Source organism: Canis lupus, chromosome 25, assembly GCF_003254725.2.
Source record: "Canis lupus dingo isolate Sandy chromosome 25, ASM325472v2, whole genome shotgun sequence".
NCBI classification, from domain to species: domain Eukaryota; kingdom Metazoa; phylum Chordata; class Mammalia; order Carnivora; family Canidae; genus Canis; species Canis lupus.
Genome location: NC_064267.1, coordinates 28703336 through 28716152, shown reverse-complemented (window position 1 = coordinate 28716152; position 12817 = coordinate 28703336). Strand labels below are relative to the sequence as shown.

The 12817-nt window shown below is 41.0% G+C and overlaps 2 protein-coding genes across 21 annotated transcripts in view; one reads left to right on the top strand and one right to left on the bottom strand.

Annotated features, from left to right (window-relative positions):
• INTS9 (integrator complex subunit 9) overlaps positions 1-7780 on the bottom strand; it is a 101112-nt gene extending 93332 nt beyond the window's left edge. Inside the window, exon 1 of one of the 3 annotated variants that reach the window (XM_025462950.3) lies at positions 7473-7780. In XM_025462950.3, coding sequence (XP_025318735.1) covers positions 7473-7481 — 9 coding nt within the window. In that variant the 5' untranslated portion in view covers positions 7482-7780. Of the gene's footprint in view, positions 1-7345 lie in introns of all 3 variants that reach the window. The other 2 variants (XM_025462949.3, XM_025462952.3) reach the window with 2 other exon arrangements.
• Positions 7781-7978: 198 nt separating this feature from the next.
• The window catches only part of HMBOX1 (homeobox containing 1), a 191225-nt gene continuing 186386 nt past the window's right edge, over positions 7979-12817 (top strand). For 16 of the 18 annotated variants that reach the window (XM_025462959.3, XM_025462970.3, XM_025462958.3 and 13 more), the window contains exon 1: positions 7979-8282. The gene's annotated coding sequence lies outside the window, so the exon portion shown is untranslated. The remainder of the gene's footprint in view (positions 8283-12817) is intronic. The other 2 variants (XM_025462956.3, XM_049101332.1) reach the window with 1 other exon arrangement.

Sequence of the window (12817 nt, the reverse complement as noted above, 5' to 3'; positions counted from 1 at the left end):
GAGTGATGAAAAAACAAACTGTATCTTAAGGGCAAAGAGGGTTTTTGTTTTGCAATTCCTTTTTTTTTTTTTTTTTAAAGATTTTATTTATTTATTCATGAGACATAGAAGGAGAGAGGCAGAGACTTAGGCAGAGGAAGAAGCAGCTCCATGCAGGGAGCCCGATGTGGGACTCAATCCCGGAACTCCAGGATCATGCCCTGAGCTGAAGGCAGTCGCTCAACCGCTTACGGACCACCCGGGCATCCCATGTTTTGCAATTCCTATTAAAAAATCAGTTTCTTGAATATCATCTATCTGACTACATATCCTTGAGAGCGCTAAAGTTCATTCAGTTGTGCTTTCAATAGATTTAAATGTTTTAGACTTTCAAGGCATTCCCTTCAGATATATGGTCAATCAGGGACACCTGAAACTTCCTGTTTTTCTCACAGTACAGTTCCCACCACAGTTCTTAGACTTGATCACTGAGTGCCTTGGGGTTGCTTTTCAAACTGTCTTGTTTCTCCTTACAGTCTTTCTTATTTCCCTTCATCCTTTTGGTTTGCAGTCTTGCTTTTTTTCATGATTTCTGCAAATTCTGGCATCTATCTTTTCCTTAGTCCTTCCTGATATGTGAAATTCTAGCTTCATCTCACAGATTATTCCTTTTCTGGGGATGATGCAGGATCTCCTCTGTCATTTACACACACTTGTCCTGGCTGCCTCTCCAATCCATTTGATCCCATGATACTGCTGCCATCTTAATCACTACACCCATGCATCAGCACTATCATTTTTTTTTAAGATTTTATTTATTTATTTATTTATTTATTCATTCATTCATGAGAGACACACAGAGAGAGGCAGAGACATAGGCAGAGAGAGAAGAAGGCTCCTCGCTGGGAGCCCAATGTGGGACTCCATCCCAGACCCTGGGATCATGCCCTGAGCCAAAGGCAGACACTCAACTGCTAAGCCACCCAGGCGTCCCGCATCAGCATTTTCAAAGCAATACCACAGATTCTTTTTAAAGATTCCTTTTAAAGATTCTTATGACACTATTTTTTTATATATGAAGAAATGTGTTCCCTTTTCTGGTACATTTCCCACATCCATATACCACTACCGTAAGGATGTTTTACTAAAAATGGCTGAAGTTTAAGAGACAAGAGGGTGTGAGGATTGATGAAAGAAGAAAGTTGCATTAGTAAGACACATAGTAAGAGTAAAGAAACAGATGGCATTGTTGGCAAGGGGGGAGGAAATGCATTCTCATACACTACAGGTACAATGGTAAACTAGTGGGCAAGTTGGCCATAACTGCTAAAATTTTAAGAAGGCATATTTTTGGATACAATTAGATGCATTATTTGACCATTACATTAAAAAAATACTTGAGCCAGTGCCCGATGATATCTCTACATCAGGAAGTTCACTGTAATATTGTTTGAATTGCACAGTAAACCCACTAGACGTTACTTTCCATAAAGGCAGGGAGTAAATGTTTTGTTCCCTGCAATACACCCAGTACCTTGAGCAAGGCCTAGTGAGACTGGTGGTAGGAAGATTTGTTGAAAGAATAAATGAATAATAATGGGAGATCTGAGGGGCTGTGTATGTCTGGACCTCTGTTGGCATTTAGCAAGCCAGGAGCAAATTTTCCTTCTGGAATGCTGGGTTTAACTGATTTCCATGCCATGTGACATTCTTGGTCCTTGTCAAGTACACTTCACTAATCATCAGAGTCAACAGCAGCAGCATTTGAGTGCTCAAAGCAAACCAAGCACAAAACAGATGTGTTATATGCAACACTAATGCTGTCATGCTTATATTGTGAGTCATATTTCTCAACTCATTGCTGAAAAAGATCTATTATTGGTACACCTTTTTTCATCTTAAGTATAAAAGATTTAATCTTCTGAGTTAACAACAATTATGACTTTGAAATGCCCCGAAGTAAAATATCCATTTTTATCTCACAGCACTGCTGAATAAAGTGTGTGACTTGGCCTTACGTTACATATTGCTTTTCAGTTTGAGAAAAGAAAGAAAAAACACCTACCATACAGGGGTGGTGATAAAACACAACCTTTGGGAAGCTCAAAATGATATTACATCATAAAGACACATGAGGGCACTCTAATCAACCAGCAAAGAGAAACAGAAAAGAGTGAAATCAGGTTGACATTTTAACAATTTGTATCACAATAGGTGAATTAATAAGCACTGGTAAAATTGTGAATGTTTGTAATTTATAGCAAGAGATTTTCTATTTTTGATCCAAGTTCTAAGAAGCCGAAAGCATTCTACAGTTCTGTAAATTAGAGAAATAATCTATCATTCTCATATCTGAGGTGAGGAATAACCACACCCCTTTCTAATGATTTATTAAATTAACCTTGGGGCAGAATTTGCCCCTTTCAAGCAAAGATCTTCTAGATCATCTGCAACTCCAACTGGTGTTTTATTTGTCCTCCACTGGGAACACTCAATGAATACATTTCTTTGCTCCATCTGTTTTCCTAGGAGAAATGTGAGTTAAAAGTTTGAGCCTTCCCCAAAAAGCCAGTAGTAATAGCACTTTGTATAAATGAGCAGGGATCACTCAAGAACATCTCCTGGACTTCTTGAGTTTTTAAATCTGTAAATACAACTACAACATATAATTTCCTCCATTAAATTAAAAAAGTATAGGGACGCCTGGATGGCTCAGTGTTGAGTGTCTGCCTTCGGCTCAAATCCCAGAATTGAGTCTCACGTCACACTCCTTGTATGGAGCCTCCTTCTCCCTCTGCCTATATCTCTGCCTCTCTCTGTGTGTCTCTCATGAATAAATAAACACAATCTTTAAAAATATATATAAATAAAAATGAATAAAAAAGTATAGCATAACAAACATTTAAAAGACCTTTCTTTTAGAACTTTAACAAAAGAGCTACAAAAACTACAGAGAGCCATGGATTCTGAGGCTATTAGGCTCATTCACTAAGGATTATCACTAATCTTTTTTTTTTTAAGATTTTATTTATTTGAGATAGAGAAACCAAGCACATGAGGGGGGGAGGGGCAGAGAGAAAGAGAGAAGCGGGCTCCATGCTAAGCAGGGAGCCAGGAGTGGGGCACAAGCCCAGGACCCCAGGATCATGACAGGAGCCAAAGGCAGACGCTTAACCTACTGAATCACCTAGGCGCCTGGATTATCACTAACCTCAGTCATACTCAAATTTGTGTTTTGGCAAAATCACAAATAATTTCCTGTCATCAATCTTTGAGGTCGAATGTAAGAGTTAAAATGGAAAGTATTAAAACTTTGAATGCCAACAGTATACTGTAGTTGCATAATAAATCTTTGTTGACTTAATAAATTAGAAGATTGTCTCCATCTCCTGATCCATAGAAAGTATGACACATGCTGCATTTTTTTTTCTCTTTAAAGATTTTATTTATTTATTCATGAGAGACACGCACAGAGAGAGAGAGAGGCAGAGATACGTAGGCAGAGGGAGACATAGGATCCCCGGGAGGAGGCTGAAGTGGGACTTGATCCCGGATCCTGGGATCACACCTTGAGCCAAAGGCAGACGCTCAACTGCTGAGCCACCCAGGCGTTCCACATATTGCTTTCTTGAATTGCTTCTTACTATCTTAGTCACTTTAGTCTTCATCTCTTTGTATGACTAAATTCCTGGATATGGTATTTCAAACTCAATTTGTCAACGTATTCAGTATTTTTTTGTTCCATGATGTTTTGCTAAGGACCCTGATGAATTTTAGTTTCTATCCTTTGCTGAATTGGCCATCAGGCTCAATTTATACTAATAATAGAGCATGCTATAAAATATGCTAATTTAGAGGATACACTTCGAATTTTTCTGTTCTTTAAAAATAATTCAGGTTAACTACAGGTGCCAATAAGTTTTCTTCAGTTAAATAAAGCTGCCTGAATACTGCATTAGATTATAGCCAGTAATTAAAATCCTTTGAGATGGTATCTTTCTAAGGAGATATTCATGGATTATTTTATAATGACATCCATAGTCTTCCCTCGGGTGTGTGAAAAGCCATCAAGAGAGTGATGTGTAAAGTTAGAGCACTGTAAATGGTATTACAGAGGTTAAATTGGGTAGTATAAAAACTAACTTGGGCCTTCAACTCAATTGGTATGGTCTGATATGGAGCCCTTTATATTATCAAGGAAGTTTCCAAACTTTAATTTTTTTTAACAATAATCTTTTTAAAAGATCTTAATTTAATCAAACTCATATTTAATGCTAATTTAAAAAATAGCCTAGAATAAACTCTCACAGTGTGCACTCTGGTCTCCTTTTATTAAGAGATAACATATATCATGTACTTTGAAAGGTGCTGGAATCCCGGCCCTCATGAGGCAAAAGAGTCTGAAGGAAGGAATCTCAGATTCAGATCTTGGTTCTATTACATTTTTCATCTGTGTAACTTTGAGCCACTCCACTTTCCTGATGCTCAGACTTTTCATATGTAAAATGGGAATACTATCACCCAGATGGAAGGAGTAAGTGGGACACCACACCACAAGTACCTAGTACAGTGCCTGGCACACAGTAATTGCTCCACAAAAGGTAGCAAATATATATTTTTTTACTCCAAAGGATACCGCTTATTTTAATGTTTTAGATACACTCCTTAATCTTTTCTTATCAGTATTCACAGACCTTGACAATCCTTCAGAAATTATTTATTCAAGTACGACTCAGTGGGATCATACTATGTGTCAGGCCCTGGGACTATATGAGGGAGGACAAACATAAAACCCATAATTACCAGGGCTACAAAAAGAAAATGTGCCATGGAAGCACATAACAGTGGCACCCAATTCAAGGAAACCTTAAAGAAGTACTAAACAGAGACCTGAGACAAATGAAGAAATTAGGCAGGCAAAAAAAGCACTGTATGCAAAGCAACACACTTAAGAGTCCCTGAGGCAAACACATGGTGAGCTGAAGGAACTGGAAGATGTACAATATAATTGGAACCAAGAGAGCAAGGGAGATGAAGGCTAGGTACATGAGCCTGGAGAGGTAGGCAGGGCCATATTCTGCAGGACCAAGTAAGCCAAGTTAAAAATTATACGACTTTATCCTAAGGGCAAAGGAAGATACTAGGTTTTTATGGAACTCTGCAATTTAACTTATGGGATGCAGAGTAAAGAACAGACTGGATGGGGTGAAGTTTGAACGCAGGGAGATCAGTTAGAAAGTATTGTTGAATTCTAAGTGTCAAGTGAAAAGAGTCAGTCCAAAGGCAGTATTAGTGGGATGGAGAGAAAGAGACTTGTTCAAGAACAGAAGTAGAATCAATCAACTGGTCATAGATTGTGCATGGGGAGGGTATTTTGGGAAGTCATTATCTCAAAAACAATGATATCCTCAATAAAATGTATTTCTGTTTTTCATGATATAAATGTAAATAAAGCATTTTACATAAAGTATTACTACATATTCCTGAAGCAGTACACAAAGTTAAAAATTTTAGGCCACGAGATGATTTATTTCAACTTTATGAGGTATAACACACGAGAAGTCTTACTGAGTGAGCGTCAATGTTTTTGAAATGCTATGTTGATGGTAATTCTGCATTAAAGATCATCTAACAACTACCAAATGAGTTTTAACATGTAACACGTGGATTGAAAATAAAGCGGGAGGGACCATAGATATAATAAACACTTCTTCTTTCTACGAGGCATATTTTGGTTCTTCAAGGAAAAAAAATAAGTTTTTACTCTTTTCCCTTTTTACGTGTTTCCACGTCTGTAAATAAATTAAGCAGGAGGATATTATGAGCAAACCAAAGTATACATAAAGTAAACTTTGGCTCTCTGATACTCTCAGCCAAGTGCGTTTTTAAGGAAAAAATTGTTTCACACTTGCATGCCTTTTCACCAAGCATACCAGTGTGATTTATTGTTTACTGGGGAATCATGGTTTGTGTTCCATGATCATTCAGGTGCAAGCTTTTTTGTACCTATAACCTGAACCCTCTTCATGGAAGGCCCTGGCCTACTCATTTTTCTTATCAGTTCGAGTCCTTTCCAGGAAGCTGTCTTCCACCTTTCTCCCACCTCATTATCCTCTCAATTCCCCAAACCCTGAACACATCTTTATTTTACCGTGAATGCAATGAATTAATTCTGGCTTTCTTTTCTACCTTCTTCATTCAATTGCATGCTTCTACAGGGCAAGGCAGTGACTTTCAATTCTGCATTCTTAAATGTTTCCCACACAGATCCAGAAGCAAACGAACATACATAACCAGCTTTAAATGGCAGCAGGTTTGGAATTGAATCTCCTTTAATACTTTCTCATACTTCTTTTCAGGAAACAGCTGACACTGTACAGAGTATATGCGGGGGGGCGGCGGGGGGGGGGGGGCCGCACCGGAGCATACATTTTGGAAAAGTATGTTTAAATAAGAAAATAAACCTTCGGGGAATCCCTGGGTGGCTCAGCGGTTTGGCGCCTGCCTTTGGCCCAGGGCGCCGTCCTGGAGTCCCGGGATCGAGTCCCACGTCGGGCTCCCTGCATGGAGCCTGCTTCTCCCTCTGCCTGTGTCTCTGCCTCTCTCTCTCTCTCTCATGAATAAATAAATAAAATCTTTTTAAAAAAGAAGAGAAACCTTTTGTTTTTGTATAAACATCATAGAAAGTAAAGCCTAACATACTTGGCTGCAGGATCTTTAATTTTAAATGGTTGAGAAACAGCATCTAACACCTCCTAATTAACGCTGTTATTAATTCCATACGGGTAGAATAAACTAGTTGGATCTATGCAGAGTAAGTAAAATGCCCTAAAATAAAGGTCTGAGAAGCTTTTCTATAAGCAATGTGTTTAGGTTTTGCGATGCAAAGACTTTAGGTACACTGGCATGTTCCCTCTAACCTTGACCCATGCAGTCCCTAGGGTGGAATGCCTTAAAACCTCCTCTCGGCCCCCTATACGCAGGCTTTAAGACTCCAATCCTCCTACATCACACCCTGATTTCGTCCTTCTCTAAAGTCCTAGGGCAATTTTGTCTGTCACACAAAATTTAATAACTCCTCTCTGCCCAGTATTTTCTGCTGTCTGCTCACATCTAACAAAAACAGCCTCAACAGCGGCAGGGAGAAACGCTCGAGTGCCAACAGTATGGAAAGAAGTTAATCTAGTTCAACACTCACGTGGAGCTGAGAAGTCAAACCTAGCTCAAAAAGCCCAACCTCCGTTTGTAGGAGAAAAAACGCGACAGAGTCAACGTCTTATCTAACCAAAGGGACCCGTTAAAGGATGGAGATCTCCAGGCAGCTGGGGGGGGGGGGGGGGGTTGGGGGTGGGGATTAGATTCAAACCTCCTCAACAACAGCAGCGCTTTCCTTGGCTCACTCCATTTTCTACTCCCCTTCCCAAGGTGCAAACGAAGAAGTCCAAAAGGATACGGCATCACCTTTGGCCTCTGACCTAGGAGCAGAGACTCACCAGTTTCATATTGGACTTCTGGTTTTCAGCACCAGACACTCCACTTCTCACACGCAGAAAGCGTCTTCCGGTTCAATCTCCGCCACCGGCCAGCCGAGAGCATCGCGGGACATGCAGTCCTTTCTTCTCCACGCCCCCTTCCCCGGGACATCATGGGAAATGTAGTCTTCCCTGGGTGCATCTTGGGAACTGTGGTCATCTTTCTCTTCCGTCCCTTTTCCTCTCTAACGCCTCCTTCGGCCAACTCAAATTCATCCCCGCCGCCAATTCATCCTCCCTCTGCACCCCAGCATGAAATCATGTCCCCTCTGTGGGTCTGGGACGCATGGTATTCTGGGATGTGTAGTCCCCATGGCTCTGGCGTCCTCCTTTCCCCCCCTCCCTGTGGGAAGGCGGATTGGCGCGGGACTTGCCGGGAGCTGTAGTTCCCTGGGGCCCCTGGATGTCGAGTCCCAAGCTTTTACTCAAGGGAGGCAAGAACTACAACTCCCAGGGCCGCCCGGCTGCAGCAGGTGGGAGCGGGGCTGTTGATATCAATATGGCGGTTGTCAGCCAGACAAAGACAGTCAGTCTGATGTGATTGAGACAAGGGAGGTTTTCAGGGGGAGACTGGGAGATAGGGGCCTCCCCTCCCCCGTCTCCTCTTCCTGCGCCGGCCTCTACCCCTCCCCAGTCCCCTTCCGACTGGCGCCCCACGCGGAAGACACCCCTCCCCCTCCCGCTTTCCCCTCCTCCCTGCCTCAGCCCTTCGTACTGGGACGTTGGGGAGGGGGTTGTGCCGGGCGGAGAGAACTCAGCAAGGATTCAGAGGTGAGTCGAGCGGTTCTGAAGCCGGACTACCCCAAGTCTCTTTCCTCACTTCTTTCTCTTCACTTTTTTGTTGTTGTTGTTGTTGTTGAGGGGTTTTGGGGGAGTAAGTGAGTGGGGCTGGGGCTGGGTCTCTTAGGCGGCCGGATTGAGAGGAGGGAGGAAGCAGGGGGCTTCCGAGTGGGTAACCCGGGCGCAGGGTGTGGGGTGGGGCAGTTTGTGGGGGCGGCAATTGAAAGGCGTCGGCTGCTCCCCAACTCTCTCTGTTTTTTTTTTTTTTTTTTTTTTTTCCTCCTGGTTTCTCCACTGTGGGCGGAAGGTTTGAATCCTGGAGGTGGGGTCTCCTGTCTGGAGTTTGTGAAACTGCGAGGTGAATTGGAGGTGCTGTGTGGGGTCTGTTTGGGGTTTGTAACTGTGTTTTAAACTGTGACGTGTACTTGGTGTGATGTGTTAAGCCTTGAATAAACGTGTGTTCGGTGGGAAGTTAGGTAGCCGGAGTCCTAGCTTTTATCTGGGCCTGGGCAGAGAAGCATGTGCGTGAGGTCCGGGTCCTGGACCCCTGGGCTCGGCGGCGTGGTGCGGGGTGGCCGGGGTGAGCAACTCGTTGGGGTCCCATTACCCGCTCACACTTCTGCTCCCCGCTTCCGCCCCCTCCCCTGGACAGATCTCCACGCTCCACCCCCCAAACTCCCGGCTGAAGAATTTTAGACATGAGGTGGTGTGGAGCTGGATTTTTTTTTTTTTTTTTTTTTGGCATCCTTTAAGTCCAGAGGTAGGTGGGAAAGGAAAAGTGTTCTTTAATATTTTATTCCGGAACCGTGTTTTGGTTACACGATTGGGGCTACTTTGAAAGGAGTCCTCCACCCACCCTCACACCCCGAAACAGTAGGTGGATGTGTGTCGCCGGGTTCACGTTAAACGCATCAGATAACAGCACTCGAGGTTGGCGGGCGTGCGGCGGGGGTCTGGAGTGCTGCTGACACGGGTATGCGTCTGTCTGCTGCGTGCCTGCTGAAGACACAGGATGACGGCCGTGTGTCTGGGGACAGGGGACACTTATTTTCGTAGTGGGGGGGAAAAACTGTTGGAGATTATTGGGGTGGGGTTGGGGGGGGGCGAGGGGAGTAGCTGATAGGCGCTGGTTGTATTTTTCGTCTACCCCACCCTGTTCTGTCTCGGATTTGCCTGAAAGCTGGTATGGAAGAGTGAGGAAGCAGTGGGTGAGTGGGGAATGGAAGGCAGTTGACATTAAAGATACTATACTGTATAAAGTTGAATGGTATAAAGTGATTGCTGGTTTTGTTTTTTTTACCTTGAAGCTTTAAAAATTCTTATGCATCTAATAGGGTAGAGTGATGTGTGTGACTAGTTCATCTCTCCGGGATCCTGCAGGTATAGAAACCCCTCTTCCCTTCCCTCCTTTCCTTCCTTCCTTCCTTCCTTCCTTCCTTCCTTCCTTCCTTCCTTCCTCCCTCCCTCCCTCCCTCCCTCCCTTCCTCCCTCCCTTCCCTTTCCTTCCCTTTCCTTTCCTTTTCCTTCCTTCCGTCCTTCCTTCTTTCCTTCCTTCCTTCCTTCCTTCCTTCCTTCCTTCCTTCCTTCCTTTCCTTCCCTCCCCTTCCTTTCCTTCCCTCCCCTCCCTTTCCTTTCCTTTCCTTTCCTTTCCTTTCCTTTCCTTTCCTTTCCTTTCCTTTCCTTTCCTTCCCTTCTTTCCTTTCCTCCCCTTCCTTCCTTTCCTTTCCTTCCTTCCCTTCATCCTCCTTCGGTCCTTCTCTTCTTTCTTGGCGTGCTACCTTTCTCTTCCCGGATGGACATGATGCCTCCTGTGCCTGTTTTGTTTCGTTTGCGCTAATAAAGAGTTGTGCTTTCCGTGATTTTACTATAAAAATGCATCATTAGATGAAAAGGACTTGCATTTGTTTTTACTTGCATTTATGCCACAGGTAATTGTCACGTCGGATTGAAGTGCTTTGCGTTTAAACTGATTTTAAAATGACACAACTAAGTTGTTAGATCTAGTTGAATTGTGTTCATAAGCCAAGTTTGGGAAATTTGAATTCTGATTTTTTTTTCTCAAGTTTCAAGTAGAGTTATCTAGGCAAGAAGAATGAAATACCATCTTTTTTTTTTTTCTCACAGTCTTTAATATTTAATGACATTACACCAGAATTTAAGACCATGTATTTTGTAGTTTCTTCAGTCTGAAATAGAAGTTTTTCAGTAGCACTCCTTCAGTGACAGTTTTTTTTTTGTGTGTGTGTGTGTGTGTAATGGACCTTTACATAACTAAAGAAATTGGTATAATTGCTCTTTTGATTGTTGAGACTTAGGGTATTTACATATTTGCCTCCAAACTTAACAGTTCTGGAACCTGTCAGTAAAGGACCTTAGATTCCATAAAAACTGAAAGTCACATAGATACAGTAGGTAGTCTTATGATGTGTTTTATAAGCTTTGATTTGAAATTTCTGCAATTGATCATTCACACAGATTGGCTGACTGTAAACGTGAGGTAGAATATATATTTAGATTGACCTGAATAGAAAAAAAAATTGATGTCTTCTAAATCTCAAATTTAGAATATAACTATGTGATACAAAGTCAAACCTTTGGTGGTTTTTTTGTTTTGTTTTTGTTTTTTTTTTTTTTTTTTTTGACTAGGATGTCTAGAATTTTTTGTTTTAACCTTCTATCTTACTCTGAAACATTACTTTGCCAAAACTGGAGGAAAATCCTATGTAACTACATAATAAAGTATATTTTTGCTGAAAGATATTGTTAGATGTGGAGTTTTTTAAATGTTCAATACTTGTTTTAGAAATAAAAAGCTAAAATATTTAAGAGTTGGAAAAACGAAACAGTATTTCTTTCCCACCTACCCGTACCTCAGATTTTCTTTTTATTTGTTTTCTTCCATGAAAGTGCAGAATTACTGGGAAGAGCTTTCATTAAACTTTTCTGACTAGTAGTCTGGTTAAAATCACTAAAAGCAAACCAAACATATTCCTTGCATTTGGCGGGTGGGGGTGGGGGTGGAGGTGGGGTTATTCTGTTGCATTTTAAGCACCGAGCATTAAAATGATGTAAAGCCTTTACTGCAGGTTAAAGCATAAAACATTGTCAGCATGTGGAAGTCATATGGTTTATGAAAAAAGTAGAAAATCAGGGCATTGGTGCCTGTCCAGCATAAAATTTCATCCCGTAACTGTGAAAGACACATTTATTTTAATATGATTGCTTCTAAAAATGTTGCCTGTATTATGGGAAGTTGAGAATCCAAACTGTTTTTAACCAATCTGTTGCTAGTTTAGTGTACTGTGTATCATGAATACTGTGGTTGCAAATGTGCATCAGGGAGCCTTTAGGGGTCAGCTCTATGTTGAACGTCTTTAGTGAGGCTTCGTTCTCATTGCTGTATGAACAGATTTCACTCTTAGCACAAACCCTTAGTTGAAGCATCACTAATAGAAATTTAATAGCCCATTATTGGTAAGTTATAAAATATATTGCACCAAATCTCTATTGTTTCATCATTTAAAAAAAAATAGAAGTAGCCAGTTTATGACAATTTTTGTGGCAAGTATCTATTGGAATGGGATTGCTTGTGTCAGTAGTTGTTGAATACATTGCGGATGTTTATGCTAAATTTGTTCATTTGGGGTCTTGTGTATTTTATAATCAGTCCATCCAATTTTAAATGTTGCAGACAACTTCCAGGTTTCCTGTAAAACCACATTTGCTTTTTTGATTCATTTCTTTGCAGCTCTTGCTTCTATTATTTTTGTATGCAGATCTTTAAACTTGAGTTATTTTTCTTGGAAATTAGAAATGTATCCTAAGATGTCATTTTTCATAAATGAAAGTTGGTATACCACTCAGCTTTTTAATAATGTGAATGCTTATAGGTAAAGTAGAAAGTGCTCAGTGAGAATGTGTTGGGTTTGTTTAGAAAAACTGCTTTATTTAGGTTTTTTTGGCTTCCAGAATTATTTAGCTTTTTTTTTTTTTTTTTTTTTTTTTTGCTTTTTGGCCAGATTTTTCTCTTAACTGTTGGCTTTTGCTTTTCAATTTAGTAGAACTTTAATTTGTAAAAAAATTGTTATGAGTGGGAATCACAGCTAGTTTAGAGTGTCATATAGCTACATTTACATACTCACTTACATAAAGCATCTTTATGTTTGTTTATATGTGAAATTGGTCTATATCTATGAGACCTGCAACCTGTAAAAAAGGAATCTGAACCACAAATAACAGGACACCAAACAGTGGCTCAAACTGGAAGCCAGAGTAACTACCACCATATGCTGTCCACATTATAGAAGCTATGGAGATTTTCAGTATCATTATAAATTGTTGTTTTAACATATTCTGCCAAAATCTGTTTCTCTCAAAATGGAAGCTATTGATACTGATTTTTTTCTGAAAGTAATGTTACTTAATATGTGACTTAGATTCCCAGGTTCAGCTGTCTCCCCACCTGACCCATACTGGTTATGCGGCCCATCATAAGTACAGAGTAAAGATTTTTCTGACTGATTATT